The following is a 22,632-nucleotide window of genomic DNA, read 5'->3' as shown; positions in this document are numbered from 1 at the left end:
TTTTTTCTTTCTGGCAAAAAAAATGAGGAGATACCAATGTCAATGATACATTGTTAAATATGAGTGTAGTACAAGCATTCTGCTCAAGAAAGAATCTGTCACATAATTGCTCTGGAGGAGTAATATTTATTGGGAAAAAAGGTCTTCAGACTATGTTGAAGCCTTGAGGTAGGAGAGGTTTGGGAAAAAATATATTTAAAACACACAAAAAAGACCATATATGCAAAGAGAGTTTCCCTCTTACAACCAAGAGAGGAGTGCCATTAACATGGATAGGAAAACAGAGAGAGAGGAAAATTGCTCTTCAGGGTAAGAAACATATCAGGAGATATATTAACTCAATGTGTATACTACAGTAGGGTTATGAAGAGATACTTCCATTCTACCTAGACTAAAAGTGGTACCCTGTATCCATTTTCAAAGATTCCTAGGAGAGGAGGGAGTCCCAAACACCAAGCTTAGTAAGTAAGCTATACTATATGCCTGGAGCCAGGTGGCCTCTGATTCCAGGGAAAGCGGGGTGGGGGGATTGGCTCATTGTAAGAATGTTGAGAACTATAAGACTACACAGTTACAACAGGTGACCTCCCATCTCTTTGTAGCAGCAAGTTCACGTGGGTGAGAGATTGCAGTGGGAGTGCACTGACTTGTAAGGCTGTTCAACATCTGTGGAGTCACCTACAGAAGAGTGAAATGGGTTGGGAGCTTGGGAAGGTCACTTCCATGAGCACACTAGTAAAGTGTCTCAAATGCAAGCGTGCATCTACGTAAGGCAATGGGCTCTCACGGGCTGTCAGCAGAAGGTGGTTTGTCTCTCTCATTTGGCACAGTCTAGGAACACTTGGAAGTCTTGGAAGAAAAGTGGTGCTGGAATGCACTGGCCACAAACTGGGGCCTCTGAAAACATCCTCAAATGCAGGAGCACCTTCTATAACCCAAAATTCTCTTTCCCAAAATGTCAGGGATGCTACAGATTGTCAGAGTCTATGCTCTGGTTGTAAATATAATCATTGGAGACCTGTGAATACCACCCTCTAATGCCATTACCACTTTCTTCCTGTGAACACTTGGACATTTATCTCCATCCCAAAGAAGGTAACAGGGTACTTGAATCCACTATATGCTACTTAGTTATGATACTGGGCAAATCTTGAAGTGCAGGTTAACTACTCAAAAGTTCTTTGCAAATTGCAATGTTTAACAAATAAATTATCTGTATCTGGCATCCCTTCAGTTCATTAAATATTCATGGGAAAGATTTAACTCTACAGTCATTTAACAGGAGGTGAAATACATAGTAACATGATATCACATGATATTCTGGACACATTGAACTCTGACTACAGATGAGAGTTGGTTATCCCTGCAGTGACTCAGAAGCAGACATCCTTTGCCTCCATTTATGAGTAGATTCTTTGTGACTTAAAGGTGAACTATTCTCATTAGTTCTGTCCTGGATGAGAAGGCACTGAGGATAGAGTTATGACCTCCAGAGCCATCGAGACAATAGTGTGAAACTTCTCAGAGGAGTTCAAGGATCAGATAGATAGTCATTAAAAGGGAGGATATTGGTTCTCCCATAAAACCAAGAAAGCATATTTGTAACCACAAAGAAAGGTAAGAAAATTATATAGCTACTTTAAAGACAGGTTTATGGGTGAAAGTATCATTCAATAGGAATTATGGGGAAATCAGAGTCCTCTCTTGGGGGCCTTTGTGTCATTAATAAGAGAATTTAAGTACAGACCCAAATGGTAACTTGAGTATAATTTTATTAGAGTTTGAAAGAAAAAAATGATGAAGCAGACAAGCTGTAAATCTCAGCCACTGCCTAGAAGGCAGAGACTGAGAAGAGGCAGGCCCAAATGGAGGTCAGCCACATGATGGACAAGCAGCCTTACAGCAGGAGGGGGGCTTTGGAAAAACAGTGAACTCTGAAATAGTAGGTAAAGCATGCTTAGCATAGAGATGGAAATAAAAAAGGAAAGTTACAGTTCTCTGAATAATTCTGAAAAGTGGGTTGACTTACCAAAAGCCATAGCTTGGCTCTGTTAAGTAACAGAGCTAGAGGATGGGAACTTTGGGAAGAAACGTATGTTATTCTGTTAAAGGGATGATTATTCCCTTATAGCTTTAGCATGGCTTAAGGTGGCAGTGCCTTCACGAGGTGTGGTCCCTTAGATGATTAACCTGCCCAATTGGATGTTAGGCCTCTTTCTACCCATCCATTCTCTTGATCAGAATGAAAAGATTCCTTTAGTGGTCTCTAATGCTGCCATGTCAGTTAAAAGACAACCAAGAGTGCTAAAATGTAAGAATAAAGAATGCAATGCCTAACCCATCTGCTATAATTGTTAGGAGTGTATTTATTCAATAATGCTTATTTAATATTTACTTGTGAGTGGAACAATACCAATGGTTGGTGACCTCAGAATATGCACAGGCTAATAGTAGAAACATGTATGTATTAGGTTTGAGTAGGGAGAGGAAAAGGTATTGGAGATAAACAGCCTTAAGTGGAATCATCCTTCAGTTAGGAGATTTATTAATGTAGCAGCTGGGTGGTATAGCCAGAGTCTAAAGTAGGAAGATTTAGTTGCACCAAATGAGGCAAGGGGTCCAATTTTAATGGTATCCAAGGGAAGGGTAGGTCCTGCATCCCAAGGAAACAATCTTAGATAATATACGTCTTATGTGATGTTACAGAGGTAGTGGTGAAGGGTTGTGACAGGAGTCATTCCTTTTAGGGTAGAAGAATGAGGCTTGGTTAATGTGTGACCTGTAAACCTGACCTTTGTTGAGCTGCTTTCAACCTCTACACAGCACAGTGGGCTTATATTCACTATGTAGAGCCTGGTTTTCTGACAATATGGAAGTACATCCTAATTTTTAATATGGCTACTCAAAAATAAGAAAAAAACAACTCTGAATAATTTCAAAGGGAGTACTGAAACCGGCTCCATGGCAGTAATATTTGAATTGAGTAGTGAGAGTAAGTTGAAGCCATTGACATATCTTATAGGTTTAAGCCAGGAGTCATTTCTTTAAAAAGCTTATTACTTTTGAGTAGTTCTTCCTGAAACCTAAGTTCTTGCTCAGCATATCAAATACTAACTTATTGATTCATGTATTCATCTTTACATTCACATACATATTAAATAGTTAATAAATATCAGCACACACATGGTGAGTTGTCATAATGATTAAAAATTCCCATCATGGATGAAATGCTCCTGCACTCAGGGCATTTGCTTATGACTACAGGTGATATCTACTAAATAATAACCCCTCAGATGTGAGATCTAAGGTGGGCTGATACCTACAGCCAGTGGACTGAGGAGTGCTGTGAAAGCCCGTAGCAGGAAGGCTGGGGCATTAATACATAGATGAAAACAGCTCTCTGCAAGATGAAGCAGTAGCTGAAGCAGTAGCTCAGAGGCTAAGGAGGGAGAATGAAAGGGAGCTTGTTGTCCCTTGTGTCTGCAAGAGGGCTGTACTCATAATATTTTGCTTTAGAGGAACTCTGGAGGAAATTGTTAGAGTTCTTACTATTAAGGCACACAGGCACAAAAATTCTCAAAGCAACAATTGGCAAGTTGCTTTTAATTACTTACATTAAAAAATAACTCTTGAAAATATGGCATAACCTTTTCCATCTCTCGGCTCCTGAGTCATACTAGTAAAAAAGAAGTTTTGACACATCCGGAGATGAGCTAGGAACCGAGTGGAAAGACATACATTTAAAACTGATTTTCAAACACCCTCCCTCCTGCCTTCATTGCCTGGGGTTCCAGAACAGGTGATTATCTGCTCTGTCAACATTGCTTTCCAGCAGAAGCCCAGCTTTCATTTAACCTCCCGGCTCCCACTGCGTGCAAGCACCAGGCCTGGGATCAACAATGTCATTGCTCTACTACCTACAGCAGCCTGCTTAATTTGACAGGACTATTGATTCCAACACACCACCAGCAGTTTGTTAGGAGCAAGGCAGCAAGGGGGCAGATGGAGGTTGGAGGGCTCTGTGCCCACAGGGAGCACTCCACACAGGAGGGTGATTAGGATGAGGGCTTCCCCCAAGAATCTACACTGTGTTGAAAAGTAAATCATTCAGGTTCATGCTGAGGGTCAGTGAGTGGATGACTAAGTCTCCTTATTCACTACTAAAAGGCATTGTACGTCTTCTACAAAATGAGTTTGTAAGAAAACGTAAACAAAGACCATCAGGGTCCGAGGCAAAGAAAGTGCCTGGAGCCTACTGCCAAACTTTGGGATATCCTAGAGGATATTCCTAGGGAGATCCAGACAGGCAGCTGACCAGAGCACTCAAACATCACTGGAGAACAGATCTGATAGGTAAAACCACCCACATGCAGGTCTTAGCGTCTCCCAAGAGCAATAGGAGAAACTACAATAAACACTATTAGTATAGAGCACATGCCCAAAGGCTCTGGTCCTGGGCAGTTATGCTGACTTGTAGGAAGGCTTGGTACAGATGAACTGTTTGGCAGATAGTGCTATGAATGTTAATGGCTCTCAGCTGAGACAGCTAGAAAGCCAAGCAGAGACTGAATTACTTTTTTAGTCTCTAGATGTTTTGTGTGTGCTCATATGTGTCTTTTGTTCTTTTTCATTTTATGTATTCCCTCAAGAGTATGTTTTGATCTACAGAAAAATCAAGAAGATACTACTGATAGAATTTCTAAATATGTTCTGTGCTTAGTTTGTCATAATAGAAAATATGATTTAGCAATGGATACTGTAATGCCACAGTTGTTAAAATTTTAAAACTCAATACTGATAAATGCTTACTAAGTCGTATTATTAACTGAATCCTACAATTGACTAAAATAAGAGATTCTTACCTCATATTTATTAAAAAATAATTTATTTATTTATTTATTTATTTATTTATTTATTTATTTATTTATTTATTTATTTATTTATTTGCTATTTTGTAGCTCCACCCAGGAGCAACCTTGCTTCAATAGTTGTCACACATTTTAGCTTCCTCTTAGTCTTGTCAGTTTGTAAGCACTGGTATGGCTCTGTTGATCTAGGCAGTTCAGAGAAGTACTAGTCAAGATTTTGCAGGATTTTCCTTCCTTGAATTTTGCTTGGCGTGTTTCTTATGGTGATGTTGAAGTTGTTGGCCATGCAGGAGCACCGTTTTTTCACATCAGGTGTGTACACTGGCAGTGTGATGAGTCAGCACTGATGTTACTCTGCTGTGTTTCTGAGGTTGTGTTTTTCAAGTTCTTTCACTATTCAGATACTCCTTTCTCCCCGTCTTCTTTATAGAATATGAAAGTGGTCATATAGCTCACACATAATGAATAAGAAGGTATATTTTTTCCTGATTGTACAAAACCTGCATGAGTCATTTGGATATTCTGAACACGGTTTGGTTTCTTCTCATCCACTCTTATTTATTCTATATTCTCTATACCAACCCATAAACAGCTATTTTATACTTGGATTTATAATGCAAAGAGTTAAATATTATTATCAGAGATTTTTTAGGGGAAATTATGTCCTCCAGAAACCAGGATAAGCTTGGCATGGCCACCCTATTCAATATGCTAATTAAAGAGATGGGTGAAAAAAGTAAAAAGGGGAATTTATTTAATCTAGCTATATTGCTAAATGAATAAATGAACCCAGTTATCCTACATTAACCATGGAGGTACAGGTATGAACTTTAAGATTAAATTCAAAAGAGAAATTATGCAAGAACATGGATAAGTGGTCCTGGTTCTGGTATAGCCTTTAGGACTGTTGTGTCAATTCTGGTTCCACAAGGTGATCCAAAGAAGTCTTATTGCTGTCATGGCTCTCAGTGTTTGATAGGATTACATATTGTCCAGGGCATAACCTTGCCCTCGTGGGTAAGGACCTGCATGTGCAAAAGAAGGGTCTGTCCTATGGGTTCTTCTGCTTGTGAAGTCCAAGGTGACTGCAGGATTAAGACAGTGATTTATCCCTGTGCCTTTAGCCTCGGAGTAAGGTTAAGTAAGTTAAACAAACACTCCTTGAATAATTAACATGTGCAGAGATAAGCAGGTAACCCCAAAATAATGGAGACAGGCACAGAGTGAAGACAGGGAGGATAGGATTTTTTCTTTTGACTTTATTTACCTGATAAACTCAAATGACAAGGTGAGATTTTTGCTTGTGTGTTTTTACCAAAATCAGGTTTTACGTGCCCATTTCAATGTGATTTTAGGCTGTTTTAGCTTTGTCCAGTAGTTCAGTTGCCTATGTCATTTGGATACTGTCAACTGATGAGGTTTTTGAAGTGTTTGTGTTGAGTACTGCAGGATATTTCAGGCTTATTCTGTAGATAATCTGGCCTAATCATAGAATCAGGCTTTTTTCCCCTAATAACATACCTTTAATTACAGAATGCTGTTCAAAACAAGATCTGCTAGCTACAAGTACTTCTTGGCAATGAAATGGTTTTGCTTACAGGCCCTCTTGGCAAACAGACCACAGACAAACACACAACTACAATTTTTTAATGTAACCATCTGTACCTAAATTTGGCTACACATTACCTCACATTGATGTCTCCCTTAATACCAATCAATCACTACCTTTTGTCTAGTCCCCACCCAATGTACTAGGAAAAAACTTGGCTTCACTACCCCCATCCATGTACATATTTTTTCTTCCATAGGACAAATATCAGTAGGATCAGAAGTTCATATTGTACCCGTTTCATATGTTTGACATCTAAATAGTGCTTATGTGCAGTTCTCACTTTAATGTTTAGGACCCCCTTGTTTCCAAAGCTGCTTAAGGCTGTATTCCTGCTCCATCTCCACCTCCCAGAGATGCACTGTGACATACCTGTAAGATGTGCTCCTCTTCTCAGAGTCAGCATTACTTCACAGGACTTCCAGACACTTAAATGTTATTAATGATATTAATATAACTTCATTTCCTTAACAAGTCTAAGACTTTCATTGTTACACTATTTTCCTCTGTACAATTTGAGAGTTTTTATCTTTGAAGAAGTTGGTTACTTTCACTAAGTTATGAAATTTGGAAATACTGAATTGCTAGAGAATGTCTTTGTATTTTTCCCATGCTCACTGGTGTAGTGAGAATAGTCTCTTATTTTTGTTGATAACTTATGATAGAGATATAAATTAACATACATGTATCTTTCCACAATCTCAAAATTTATTGAAAAATAATGAATCACAAGGTGATATAGTGGTTGCCAAGTACTGCCTTGTGTTGGTTTGAGTAAGAATGGCCACCATTGGCTCATATATTTGAGTGCTTACTAACCAGGGAGTTTAACTATTTGAAAGGATTAGAAGGATTTGAAGATATGGCCTTATTGGAGTAGGTATGGTCTTTTTGGAGGAAGCATGCCACTGGGGATGAACTTTGAGATTTCAAAAGCCCATTCCAGCCCCAGGTTCTCTCTTTCTCTGCTTACAGATCAGGCATACTGTTCCAGTCTACTGTTTGAACATCTGCATGCATGCCACCATGCTTCCTGCCATGATGATAATAAACTAACCTTGTAAAAGTTTAGTCAAGCCCCCAACTAAATGCTTTCTTTTATAAATTTCCTTGGTCATGGTGTCTCTTCACAGCAATAGAACAGTGACTAAGAAACCTCCTTTCTTTGAAAGTTAGGGCTAGATGAATACATATTCTTTTATTCAAATATTAGTTATTAATGTCTTAATTGGAGTTTCTTTGCTGCAATAAAACACCATGACCAAAAGCAGCTTGTGGAATAAAGAGTTTATTTCCCTTATATGTCCACATCACAGTTCATTTTAAAATATAGTGAGGGCAGGAGCTCAAACAGGCAGGAACCTGGAGGCAGGTACTGCTGAAGAAGCCATGGAGGAACACAGCTTACTGGCTTGTTCCTCATGACTATCTGAGCCTGCTTTCTTATACAACTCAGGACCAGCAACCCAAAGACAGTGTCCATAGTGAACTATGTCCTCTCACATAAATCATCAGTCAAGAAAATGTATCACAGGCTTTCTCAAGAAGCCAATCTTTTGGGGTCATCTTCTTAACTGAGGTTCCCTAGCCAGTGTACAATCCATCTTTATATATTGTCTTCCTCTTCCAATAGATCCACTGCTTGCTATTTTTAAAATCATTCTAACATCTGACATGAGTTTTGTTGCTTACTTTTTCCCTGCAAACTATCCCGTTATTTTCTTCTTGTTTTTCAGTAGAACATGTAGATTTTATTAAATAGAATGGGCATAACAGATTGAAGAATAGGTGTACAATTAAATAGGTCATTTCTTTTTGGTCTGGGTCACCCAGTGTGTAGGCCATGCTGGCTTCAAACTCAGAGATCCTCCTGCCTACATCTCCTGAGTGCTGGGATTAAACACACGTGCCACCACACCAGGACCAAATAAATCATCTTGTTTTAAATGTGTGTGTGTTGTATGAAGTGTGTACTTGTATGTGTATGGACGCTATGGGATATGTGTGGAGGCTGGAGGACAATTTTAGGTATTGGTCCTTGCTTTTCACCTTGTTTTGAGACAGAGTCTCTCTTTTGTTGTTTATTGCTGTGTGCACTAGGCAAGACAGCCCATACGTTTGCAGAGATGCTCCTTTCTCCATCTCCCCTCTCACCAGAAGAGTGCAGGCATTGCGGGCTAAATTCAGTTATTAAAATAAAATACAAAGAGAGAAAACCATTCTATAAATGGCATTATGAAAAGAAATTTGTACTTACTGGACCAAGTGTCATGAATTTTAAACAAGTGTAATATAGCAATATCCTGAATAAAGTATGCATTATAAATACTAGCCATAAGCAAAACCAGCTAATAAGTGGATTTCATTCAGCACGTTGGACAGAGCTCTCGTCTTAGGATTCAAGCAGACTGAACTAATGGCTCAAATTCTCTCTTGGAAATACACTGCTTTTACAAAATGAATAAGTTGCTGACTTACAATGATTTCTCTAGAAAATTAAGATTCTTCAGGAACAGTTGGCTCATCTTTGCTTCAAGGTGTTCCTCTGATTTTCCTTCTAAATCTATTACAAATTGATTGCAATTGAGGAAAAAGGACATTCTACCTTCCATATTTTTCCATTTGGGTTCTGGGTAGTTTTTTTTCAATACTACATATTTCTAGGTGGGGATAGCAAATAGTTTTCCAGGCTTATATTTAGACATTTGTTTGTTAACAATTCTTTTTTTCAACTTAAGTTAATTGGTTGTGGTTATTAAATAAAAACATTTTCCTGCTTTAATTTCTGGATGTTGCATCCTAGTCAAAAGCATTTCTGTCCCTTAAGGCTATGAGCAAATTATTATCAGTCATATAAACTACTTCCTCATTCAAAAAGTTCATTCATCCAAATCTGAAAGGGACATTGATTTTATACTTTTATCATTACCCATAATTATGTTCATTGCTACACAGATTCTCTTAACTTACAGAATCTCTTTAGTATGCTCTTCCGTAATAGTCTATTATAATTAAGTTAAGAAAATCTATGTTATTTTTTGTTATTGAGAAAACCTTTTAAAAATTAACCCAGTCTATTTCTCTAATATATTTGTGATTTTGTTTACATATAGTTATTTAATTAGGCTTAAAAAAACCCAAAACTAGACAGCAAATTTACTCTATTTTCTTGAATAACAGCAGCCTTACTATCTCTTCCTGAATCCCATGCTTTTTCTTCAGACAATGCTACATGTATTTGTTTATCATGTAATAAAAGCTGTCAACATGCCCAAATTCCTCCAGGGTTTTATGCTGTGCTATTAGCTGTATTGTGTACTTTTGAAGCTGTTTTAAAGTGGAAAAAATTTATAAATATTTATTACTTGTTTTTCTTCATATGAAATATCAATCTTTAAAAGTAATTTTGTGTAGAAATACAAAATTGTATTTTACTTGATATTGCTTTTATACATTTTTATCCCCATAATTTCCAAGTAATGTCTTTACCCATTTAGCATGATTTTTATTTTATTGTTTGTTTTGTTTTTGAGACTGTGTCTTACTATGCCACTCAGGCTGGCCTCAAACTCTTCAGGCCCATGTCTCATCTTACCAAGTACTGTGATTACAGGCATGCACCACCACTGTCTCATGATCTTTCCTCTGCTGTTGTAAACATGCTCCTTCAGAAGTCGGATGGCTGAATGTATTGTTGGTGTGTGAATTTGCCTTTTAATGTTTAAATCTAGCAAATCAGTTCTCCTACTCATTGAGGTTTTTACATTCGTCACAGCAATTTTCCCCTCCATTGTACCATTCTGTCTTGTTATATACCAGCTTCAATAGCTTCTGTTGCATAAATAATGTTTTCTTTCATTTCCCTTTCTTTCTGGTTTCTTTACATTTCTTATATCCTAGTCATTGTGATGTGTATCCACCAAGTACCAAAAATGAATCGCATTCATAACTCCTTACTTTCAGCAACCAGAGAGGCAGTTTTATTTTTTGTCGTGTTCTAGGACTGAGGGCTATAATGCCATACTAAAGCATGTGCAAGGTCCCTAGTCCAATCCTCAGCACCAAAATAAAGAAAATTAAATCATACTTGTTTTCCTTAATCTTTTCTCATCTTCTTACCTCTAACCTTAAGCCAAATTGAAATTAGATGCCCTTAAGTTTTACATGTGGTCTAAACTGAGATTTATAGATGGAATTTCTGTACTATCCCAAATGTTACTTTTAGACTCTTTTTTCACCCTTCCTTGTTGTCATAATGTTTCTCTAGTTCTTTGTTCCCAAGTTATTCCTGGAATTTATGTAAATATAAGACTCTAAGCAGCTTCTACCAATTGGTTAGAAATGGGCTCTTTGGTTAAAATATAAGTGCTCTCCTTTCTTGATATCTGTTTACTTTCTTGTACTTCGGAGAGAGATAGATAGATAGATAGATAGAGAGAGAGAGAGAGAGAGAGAGAGAGAGAGAGAGAGAGAGAGAGAGAGAGAGAGAGGAGAGAGATGAAATGCATAGTGTTTCTGTCATTCTTCTGGGATTTCTCAATGCCTAGCTCTTGTGCTGCTAGCACACCTCTCATAATGTACCCACTGCTCACAACTCTGCATGTGATTTCCAACAGTATTCAAAGGCGGACAGACATCCTGTGACTGCACTGGAGAAAATAATGGAGTCAAGTTTTGCGGGTCCCCAGTCATTCCCTGAGGTCCCTTCTCCTGACAGAGGAAGCCAACTTGTCAAGCACCACAGGTACTGTTAGTTAATCATGGTGGGAGTGGGTGAGTTCACAGTAGAAGTTGACACATGCCAGAGGATGGCTACAGGATCCACAAGTCCCACAGAGGTGATTGTTCTTGCTTCCATGTAACAGGCTATCTGTGGAGGTGATGTTCAGGCAGCCAATAGCCGGGAAGCAAATTCTTCACTTTTTTCTCAGCAGTATCACTCTCTCTACAAAAGCATAAAGGAACTACTAGCTTTCATCAGAGCTGCAGGCACAGACCAGTGAATGAAGCAATTGCACTCTGAAAAACTATTAAAAGTTTGATTTTTTCCCCTAGTCTTCCTTGTCCCTGGTTGCAAAGCTAATGTCTAATTCTCCTCCAGGCAGCTGATGTGACAAGTTTTCCAAATGTTCCTCACAAAAGAGAAGTTTCCAGAGACAAATCCTGGAAAGTACCCTCTCTGGGCCTGTAAGATATTCTCTTATCTGAGGAGTGCCATCTTTGTGTGTGTGTGTGTGTGTGTGTGTGTGTGTGTGTGTGTGTGTGTGTGTGTGTGTGAGCTGATCATAGAAACTATTTCTTTGGAGGTGAAGACCAGCTACATAGTCAATTGATGCGTCACAGGAAATTTTTCAAGCTGGGCATGTTCTCCAGCATCTTTTCATCCACATGGTTGTGGGTTATACATGAGGAATCTATTTTTAAAAATCAGTGATATATAGTCCAAACCGAAGGGTGGATTTGGAACTAATACTAGAGTATACATCATGTTTTTGTGTACTAAAATGAATATCTTTAATTTGTAAAAGTTGTCCAAAGACTGAACATTCTTTTCCTTAGTGATGAGCAGTTTTTAATATTTTCAAATCATATGTATGTGTGTATATTTTATATATATAGTAAACTTTTTAAAGTTGCATCAATTGTTTCTAGCAATAGATGATAATGTTCACTTTGTACATTAGCAAGATAGAAATGCACAACAGAAGAGCTGACTTCCTGCTCTCCTCTTCGAAAGACTATTTCCTGGCTATTTCCTATGAAAGTTTCAGTTACTCTAACATTGAGCCCACTAAACCCCAGCAGCGGAAGGTGATGTTTATTCTCATACCTCTTTAGTAGCCAGATTCTAGGGTACCAAGGATTTGACAAAGAAAATAATTTCGGTATCTTCAACTTAGGATTGAAATAGTTTGCATCAGTTATTATTGGCAAGTCTGCAGTATGTCATCACTTGCGTTTAGATAATTCCTGTTAAAACAGCCTTTTACTCTGCTTGACCTCATAGAAGCTGCCTTAATTAGAGAAATGAAGTCCAACATCGATAGCCTTTTAAAAGGCAAATAGTTTCTCCAAAACAGTGTCATCCTCTGCTTATTCTGGAATGTATTATAGTAGTTATCTACCCTGTCAAGTAAAATAGTATAATATTATTCTTCAAAATGTTATAGCAAAAAATATTTTGAATTCGATATTTTTAAATGATAGCTCTGCCATGTTGGAACTATAGCACCACTGGTGTCCAGTTAGTTTTTGTCAGTCTCCAATCCTCAGCTTTGATTGTGGTTTCTAGAACTCCAAGATTAAATAAGGGTGTCTTTAAAGACACTTCCTTTTGTTTTTTGTTTTGTTTTATTTTGTTAGTTCAATGACATTGCAGTATCTGTTGACATAGCTTGTATGTTGATAGATGGGGAAGGGTTGATTTATGAAGTGCTTTTAGAACTTGAAATTATAGTTTAATACATCATAGCTTTTGTTTTTTAAAACATGCAATAGACTAAACAGCTTTATGATTGATAACTTGTATACTGATTTATATATCCTTCCAACCACTCCATAATTTCCTGAATGTCCCTGGGTTAGAAGGCCTGAATCTCTGATTGATCAATAGGTCTACAACTGCTTTTGAAGATGGGTCACTACTTCACACTGGTAGACCTTGTTTTGACAGTTCAGCAAGCTATGAATAATTAATTTCTTGTTGTGCACTGAAAATATGACTCCCTTGGATGCCTTATTTATGAAACAAAGCTATTAATCTGAAACTGTTATTTCTAATGTTTAGTAAAAACCCTACCTGTTTAAAAAACTGTTGAGGCATATCATTTTATTGTATAATATTTTGGCAATCTAACTTCCTCATAATGGCATCAATATAGGTTGCCAACAGTGATGGGAGACCAGAGCATCCAATGACACAGATAAGCCTTTGTATTGCCAGTTATGGCATAGTAATGCATAGAACACATGATGTTGTGTACCTCACATGTGTTGACCTCACACAGGACACTTAGTGTACTTGAACTCTTTCATCTCTGATGTGAGCCCACACACATACCTTGCTTTGGCCTGTTCCCTCCCCCATTCTCATTCAAATCACTTTCTCTGCAAAGCTTTATGTACCAGGTGACCTTCAGACTTCCTGTCCTCTGGCTTCTGGTGTTTCAGAGGTACAGGTGAGGGATGGAAGGCCTGGGAAAATGAGATCATAGTCATCCTATTCCCTGCCTCAGTCATGCCCCACTCTGGTCTTCTGGGACCACAGAACCTGCCACCTGACTTGGTCCTTCCAAAGCTGCCTCTATTCTGGAAAGTGCTTCTTCTCCTTGATAGTGATGGCTTCCTATTGTCAGTGGCCTGAGGTGCATGAATGTCATTTGTAGCTTCATCTCTTTTCCTCCCAAGTAATGACCACTGACCGTGCCTCTTATAATCTCCTCAACTGGTCCAAGTTAAAGAGACTCTTATTTCCCTCCAAGATTCTGGCATAATTGTCTTCCTTAGCATCATGTTTCTAACAGCAGAGAGATCTGAGATTTATACCCAGATGCAGCTCACTATGGTGCAAAAGCCCCCATACCCTGGATCCTAATTCATATATGAATAGACAGAGTAGAGAGAGAGGAAGAGAGTCACTGTTCAAGAGCTCCTTAAAGATGTTGTCTAATATTAAATGTGATGACCATATTGTTAGCATTTGGGGAATTCAACCTACAGCAGATGACATGGCTAACAACTAAAACATCATGACTGACATCATTTGCTCTCTGCACAAAATTGAGAAGTTAATGTCGACCTGCCACCTTAACAGAGCCACCAAGATGGCTGTGAGCACTCAAGTATCAATTTCTCAAACTCCCAGTAAAAATATTTGCAAATATTTGCAAAATTTACCAGGCATGGCAGTGCATGCCTTTAATCCCAGCACTTAAGAAGCATAGACAGGCGAATCTCTTTGAATTCAAGGCCAGCCTGGTCTACATAGCAAGTTTCCTGTTAGCCAGAGCTACATAGTAATTCCCTAATACCAGTCCCCCCTTTTTTTGTTAAACACATTTTATAGTTATAAAATAAGAATAATGATAATATTGATGGAAAAAGCAACAAAACCCAAATGGTAGAACGATAGGGGTATAATTGCTTTGGGAGGCTTTCCCCCATGAGTACACTGCTGAGTTTTGAATATTTTTCATCCTGGCCTTTACAGTTGCAGTGATTTTTTTCAGATGACATGGGTACAGCATGAGATTTTGAGCTCACTATATGCTTATGAAGAACTGTTTGTACTACATGACGTGCAATCTCATGGAACACATGGGTTTGAACACAGGCAACTCACTCAGTAGGATGCAGAAAGGAATCAATAAGGAATCTTTGATCAACTTCAACTTGCCAATCTATCTTCATAGAATCCAGTTCTTTTAATATAAGGGCTCACTTTGTTAAGTCACTTAATGCCTTTGTCCTTGATGGCCTCTACAAATGGTCAGTCATGTGGGAAGTCTGGATTTGTACAGCCAAGAAAATCTAAGCAGATGCATATTCAAAGCAAACTCAAATGCAAAACTAGTTTCTGGCAACTGATGAAAATCTGGCATGGTAAACTGAGAATTTAACACATATTTGAAAGAAAGAATGTCAATTAAAGTAAAGCCTGTTTATCCTATCACTAAGAAATGGAAATTCTGCCATAAATCCCCTCTGGGCTTCCTGTGTTTTGTTCTCATCACTGCCTAATAAGTACATTTTTATTCCAATTAGAAGACAGCCACTGTGGCTTGGGAAATCAGGGTGGAGGGGAACTGGGATCCTAAGGCTCCCTTAAACCCATTTCTGTCTTAGCTAGAAAGCCAGACACAGGGAATTCTTGTTCTCAGCACCTCCAAGAGTAAGTGAATTAAGCTACTTCTAATTTTATCTGAGTATATATTTGACATTCATAGCATAGAACTTTAAGGATGTGCAATATAAATTCAATGTCTGAGACATTTCTTAGAGGTTATTATAATCTCTTTGCTTTGTTGATTTGGTTTTGTTTCCCCAACTTAGCAGGAGTATTTCTTCTTGCTGCAGCCCAGGACAGAGGAGTGGGATGCTGCACAGGAGTACCTTCAGAAGGACACCACCTTCACCCCGAAGTAGACTGGGTGGGATTGTAGGACCAGCATATCAGCAACTGGAAGAGTCAAGGATCCCAGACCAGGATACGATACCTTGCCAAGGGTAGGTCTTAAAGCAAGGGACTTACAAGGGAGACTGTTAGACGTTTGACACTAGTACTGGGTGGTGGAGGCACACGCCTTTAACCCAGCACTTGGGAGACACCCTGTCAAAAAAGAAAAAAAGAAGTTTGACACTAGGTTAGTATATAACTGTTTTTTTTTAAAGAAAAGCTTTCTTAGGATGACTAAATTAACCTTTCATCAGTAATATAGAAAAATACATTTAACTTCCTGATCAACAGTATGAACAAAACTCTAAAATATAGCCTATAACATAAATATGATATCTATTTCCACCCAGTATTCTTGAATGTAGGGGTTAGGTAAATATTAAGAGAAGAAAGTCACAGAGAAATTCTCAGAACTCAGATGTCTTCATTATTTGTGCTATGGCGGTATCAGGGATTTTGGACCCCATGACTGTATTGCCTACAGTACAAAGGCATCATGTCCTCTAGGTAGCACCAACATCCATAGGGCTCAAGGTATAGTGAGGGGAATTCAAGATGGGTTCTAGTCACAACTATGCTCTTGGTATAAACAACTCAAGCATACATGGAATAAGTAAGTTATCATTAAAGTTGGATCCCTGTCCTTTATGACTTGTGTCAATTTCAGAAAAAGTTGTCATCTGGGCTCAAGCTTTATTTGGATTTAAACCTCCCAAATACCATTGGCCATATCAAAAAGGAAGTATTAAGAACCTGGGTCAGACACATGGTATTCACAGAAACAGTTTTTGCTATAATAATTCTCATAATGCTATCATTAATTTCAAGAATCTAGATTTACTCTAGATATTTCCAGAGTTGGGCTCTACTTGTGTCTAGCAGTTGACTTTCTGAATGAGCTGGGCTGGGTTTCTATGCAGTTTTGGTCCATGTGACTACTTCACATTGTTTGTTTCAGTCCTGAGACCATAGCAGGTAGGATGTGCAGCTCAGAGCCATTGCATTTCTCTTTTCTGCTAGATGTGGAATAGATGGACTGTTGCCCTGACTGATCAAGCTTGACATAGGTTTCTTTAAGAAGAAAGAATCTTAGGAGATGGGATATAAATAGCCTGTGGCTATACTTGGCAATTTTGGAGATATTCCAAAAGGACCATTCCTCCAGATTTAGGGTGTGACTGCAAATTCGGTTTGACAACTAAATTGTCCAAAATATGTGATGCAGAAGCAGTTGGTATTTTGCTTGGCCTTTCCTGTGACAGGGGGTTTCCATTTAGCCTGTACCTATATTGGCTCTGTAAATACTTTATCAGTAACCAATGGTGATTTACATGAGTATGTAAATGTATACACACTTTCTTTCCCTACGGTGAATATTAGAATGTGTGAGTGTCTAGAAAACCCATCATGTACTGTAATATTTTTCCTTCTTGGCCACAGTGGCTTTCACCCCAAATGTTCCTGATGCAAGAAGACTCTGAACGTGTGTCAAGTTGTGGTTGGAATCCCACATTCACAGACCTTCCAGGGGTCAAAGGGTTCATTCCCTGCCTTGCCTTTTCCCTCCTGGGTCAGCATGGTTGTAATTTTGTGTTGGCTCAGTCACCACTAGATTGGCAATCATCTCTGTAGCTGGCTGTCCACATACATTTTCTCTGTGTCATATGCACCCAATGTTGATAAATGTTAACTCTGTAAGTCATTCTGCCTCAGCACAATGAATCTTGGGGAGTAATCTCATCTTCAGTTCTTAAAAACAGCTATTTTCCACTTCTGGGGGACTGACTGTCTCTTAGGACTGGAAATAGGGTTGGTAATAGAATTTCACAGCTAACATTCTTCAAATCTGTCCTTAGCCTGAAATGGGAGTGAATGAATTTGCAAGACCCATCAGCCATCTGTTACTGTTTACCAAGCATGTGGTTGTTGTCTGCTAACTAGGCTTCATGTATATGGCTTCTCTCCTGGGTAGGAAAGTCTGCCCAGCTTGAACACATGACCTACCCTAGTGCAGCATGACTTTTATAATGGGGTAGATAGCAGATTGAGGATACCTTTCTCTGACTGGAGCTCTGGGCAGTGCCAGCCTTGCTAATGATGTACGAAGCATTGTACTGGTATGTGTCAGGCCAATTAACTGATATATTACAAGCTAATAAAATAAAATAGATTCAGAAAAGTCAGGTTAACATCTTCAAACTGGTCATGACCCAAAACATAGTGAGTTCCCATATCATCTAGCTAGCAACCTGATGTACCTTACTTTTTATATTCTTTGAAGATATTATTGGTGGACACCACAAGGATGGAAAGTTCAAATGGCCAGCTTAGTGTGGCATTGGCCATGAGAAAAGTGAGATTGTGTATTAGCTTTCTGACCAAATCAGCTACACAACCCAGAAAATGGATGTGCTAAAACACACCAATGGCTGACAATGTAAAATGGAATAGCCAGTTGTATGGATGGTCAGTTCTATATACCTACTATCTACCTACACACTACTATACATCTCAGAAATTGAGTCTTAAGAATTAAGTAGGGAAACTAAGTCCTTGGCTTGACTCCTGGCTTATGACAAATCAAAAAGACACTAATTATTGCAGCCTTTCTTGACTCACAGGCTTGTGGCCTCTGATTTCTTTGAAGGGTGGTAGAGAGGGCAGTCCAAAATAATATAATGATTAATGAATGATATCAGTATCAAACTGTCAAAGAGTTGTTGAGATTGCAGTGATACAGAACTCTGACTAGCTTCTATTTCACCTTCCCATCTAGAAATTTAGATTCTACTTAAGCATTTGCTGAAATGTCAGAGCTGGAACCTCTCACAGCAACCCCAGGGAGGAAGCAAGGGCCACCCTTGCCTCTGGTGCAAGAAGATGGCCCATCTGTTTTATTTAAACCTCACAGCATCACCATCCTCCAAGTATCCAAGTAGTGTGAATTACACTGCAATACACTAAGATTATTTTACACTGATTTTTACCATTGTTTGTCTGAGAGTCTAAATCACATAATGGTGGTGGTGTCTTATTCAAAATTAAATAAACCTTGGAGGACAGCTATTCTTTAATGATATCTTTACTCTGTAGCAGGAGTTTATATTTCCGTTATTGCTAGTTATTTGTCCAGTAGCTGATTTGGGAAATGAAACAGGGTAGTTAATTTCCTCCCTCTCATTTAAGTCCTTCATTCAGTATCAGGTTGAATAGGTGGATATTTGAAGTTTGGCATTAATTGTGTTTTGTTTGGCCATGCCACATTGCTGAATCATTACAGCAATCAGTTATAAACATCCTCTAAGGTATTCAACATTTTCCAAACAGAATTTATCTGTTGGTATCACCATCACATTACAGCTTATTACATTCTATCTGTAGATCTACCCTGATGACATTGATGTAGATAGAGTATTATTTTAGTCACATTTCTTGGCTTTTTTCTGTATGTAAATATCTGAAAGTCATATTTTATATATATTCATATATTCTGGAAGTATGGTTCCAAAAACAAAACAAGAGGGCCTGAAGTTTGCTCTTTCATTTCGGTGGAATTGACTTATGGATCAGACCTATTTTCTGGCATATAAGACATAGGGGTAAGATTTCATAAGGAATTTTCTTATGCATGGCTGTATACAATTAAGCACCCAAAAGGATTTTATAATCTAGTTTATCTTAGGATGTCCCTTCATTAGCCAGTTCTGAATTTTATAGTGACAAATTTGATGCTTGGTTTTAAATCCTCATTCTGTTGCTTATGTAAAGGTGTAACTTGGGTCAGGTCATTTGAATGCTCCTTGGAATTCTCTACTAATTTATCACATAAGAATAATAAACTAAAAATTTTTTATGAGGTAGTTAGAAAAGTAAGTGCTTTTTCAAGTCACTGTGCAAATGTTAGCTGTTATGTCTGATATTACTTAATGAGCTATAAAAGAGTACTTTCCTTGGAGATATATTCATTCATTAATATGTTCATTAGATCAGATTTTATTGGTGACCAACTCTATACTGGATACACTGAGAAAAGACATGACTACTATTTACCTCTCTTTACTCAATTCTGGTGAAACTGCTCCCACTGTGAGCTCACAGCAGAGACTTCTTTGTAGCTATGCAATCCATTTCATTGCAACTATTCTTTACATATATAAAAACAACTTTTACTTATGTTACAATATAAGCCAAGCCAATTAAATCTACTACATGAAAATTAAGTATATTTGACTTATGCTTACATGTTAATGTTTACTATTTTAATATAACTCACTAAGAAGTAGAGCAAAATGTACCATACAGAGTCCCAAGACTTTTCTGTAAAGTCTAATACACCTGATCCACACTCGTACACTGGAAAGATCAAAGGAGGAAACTCACCAGACTCAAGCAGTTCAAAACTCAGATCCTGGACTCCTTGAGTTACTTGGAATGAAACACTTGTATTTGTAACAAGCCATTGCTGAACATCAGTGCCCTCTTTCACTACAGGGACACCGAGGAGCACTGCTGCATTGGGAGGGTCATAAGGAATACATTTCATATTCCCCCTGGGCAGGGAGAGGGATTAAGCATTCCTGTTCTTGTCCTCGGGTTCAGAAATGGGCCAGCAAGCACTAGGGCAAACTGTCCACAGGGCAAACTGCCAACAGCAGTTTGATTTACCTTCCCTGTGTAAAGCAGAAGCCTTGAGGACCGAAAGACCTGATGGTCAATAATGGGTTTCTTGATGGCTCCCAATTATAGTGACCATACCAGTCGATCAGACAGACCCAGGGCTGAGAGAGTGGATGAGTTATGAGTGAAGTAATGCCATGGTGATGTCCTGTTTGTCACGATGGAAAAGGCCACACTTACGTGCTCAATCCCCATTTACTTTGTATTCTAGGATAGAGGTCAGGAAGACTATATCCCACCTGCCTATACAGCTGTGGTGTGTTGAAAGACCCCTGGACTTAAAGTAAGAAGATCTGGGTTTGAGTCTCAGTCTGTCACTTATTTTTCTGTGTGACCTTGGGCAAGTCACTTCACTGATCTGAATTTCAATTTACTTCTCTGTCCGTGGGAGCATAGTGTCCGTCTCATGGGGTTGCTGTGAGAAGTCAGTGAGACGGTGCATGTGGAAAGTACTTTTTGGATGGTATGGTTCTCAGAGGCACAGTGGGGACCAGAATATGACTCTGTTTATCTTTTTCAGGTATACATCCAATGGCTTAAGAACCCAACAAAACGCATCAATAAATATGCAACTGCCTTCAAGAGAAACAAACCCCTATTTTAATAGCTTGGATCAAAAGGACCTGGTGGGCTATTCGTCCCCAAGGGCCAACTCTGTGCCCATCATTCCTTCGGTGGGTCTAGAAGAAACCTGCATGCAAATGCCAGGGATTTCTGAGGTCAAAAGCATTAAATGGTGCAAAAACTCCTATTCTGCAGACATTGTCAATTCAAGTATTCCAGTCAGCGACTGTCTTCTAGAAGAACAACAGGAAGTGAAGATATTACTAGAGACTGTGCAGGAACAGATCCGGATTCTGACTGATGCCAGACGGTCAGAAGACTATGAACTGGCCAGTGTGGAGACTGAGGACAGTGCGAGTGAAAACACAGCCTTTCTTCCCTTGAGTCCCACAGCCAAATCAGAACGAGAGGCACAATTTGTCTTAAGAAATGAACTACAAAGAGACTCTGTGTTAACCAAGTGACTCGAGATGTAGGAATCTGTGCGTTCTCTGCTTTGCTCAACAGGAAAGAGAGGAAAATAAATACAAATTATTTATATGCATTAATTTAAGAGCATCTACTTAGAAAAAAAACCAAATAGTCTGCCGCCCTCATATCATAGTGTTTTTTAACAAAATATTTTTTTAAAGGGAAAGAACCATTTCAGGAAGGATAAAGCTTACCACTAAAGCTTTTGGGGAGGATTCTGTATCCAATTTCAGTTAGTCCCAACACCGTCCTCTTTGGCTCTTGGAAGATTTGGTAATTCCAACCTCTGGTCCCATAGTGCCAGTGTCTGTATGGAAAAGAAACTGGTGTTCAACTAGCTTCAAAGAGATGAGCTATATCCCAAGAGTGGATGTGCCAGTGAGCAGGTAGCCCTGGCCATTTGGCTCTTGAGTTCCAACCCCTAAATTTCTACTCATCAATGCTCTCACCACAGTTTATGTCATGTCAAGGAATGTAGTGCTTTGTGTTTGATTTTTAAAGAATGGCAGGGGAACATGAACAGGAAGGTAGATGGAAACAGGAGTAACCTGGGCAACCTTAGCCACTCTCCTGTGCCATCTTTCTCTGTCATTTGGAAGCACAGAACCTCAGAGGGAGGCGTGAGATTACTATAGGAAAAGAAACAAAAAAAGACAACGTTGTGCCACTAAAATCATGCTAATAAAAATGTTTTTCTTCGAGAGTGTTTAGAAACTCTGAAAGGGCACCTCTCAGTGTGTGTGCTTGTGTGTGTGTGTGTGTGTGTGTGTGTGTGTGTGTGTGTGTGTGTGTATACCTGTGTGCACAGGTGTGAGTGTGCGAGTGTGTGGGCTTGCTCACCCAAGCACATATGCTGTATGCACATGTGTTCCTTGTACATGTGTGTGTGTGTGTGCATGTGTGTGCATATTAAAGCTTGCTAAAATTTGTTCTGAAACATCAGGGAATTTAATATTCAAAAGAAATTTTCCCTCTTAGATCTTTTCACTTTAAATTTTTCCATTAACTATAATTTGGGTTAGCGAGTTCTTGAACCAAGGTAACTTGCATGGTGGGGTCTTATAAAAACTCTTGACAATGTCTACACCATTTTCTGATGTGAATATTATTGAAAAGGACAGTCTTTGGCTTATTGATATCAGTATCACAAAACAAATTAATGGAGGATGTGTTTATTTTGAATCATTTACTTAAATTACTGACATAAGCCAATTATCAAATTAACAGTTGACCATTTTATTTCTTGTCAACCTCATTGCTATTTTACA

The 22,632-nt window shown here is 38.6% G+C and overlaps 1 protein-coding gene across 1 annotated transcript in view; it reads left to right on the top strand.

Moving 5' to 3' along the window:
- Nrg3 (neuregulin 3) overlaps window positions 1–21,441 on the top strand; it is a 34,692-nt gene extending 13,251 nt beyond the window's left edge. Inside the window, exons 4-6 of the mRNA XM_059273143.1 lie at window positions 11,094–11,221; window positions 15,532–15,702; window positions 20,850–21,441. Of these exons, the coding sequence (XP_059129126.1) occupies window positions 11,094–11,221; window positions 15,532–15,702; window positions 20,850–21,357 (807 nt within the window). The 3' untranslated portion in view covers window positions 21,358–21,441. The remainder of the gene's footprint in view (window positions 1–11,093; window positions 11,222–15,531; window positions 15,703–20,849) is intronic.
- The last annotated feature ends 1,191 nt before the right edge of the window (window positions 21,442–22,632 follow it).

The sequence above is a fragment of the Peromyscus eremicus genome, chromosome 9 (genome assembly GCF_949786415.1).
Source record: "Peromyscus eremicus chromosome 9, PerEre_H2_v1, whole genome shotgun sequence".
Classification (NCBI taxonomy): Eukaryota; Metazoa; Chordata; class Mammalia; order Rodentia; family Cricetidae; genus Peromyscus; species Peromyscus eremicus.
This window is presented reverse-complemented; position numbering and strand designations above follow the sequence as displayed.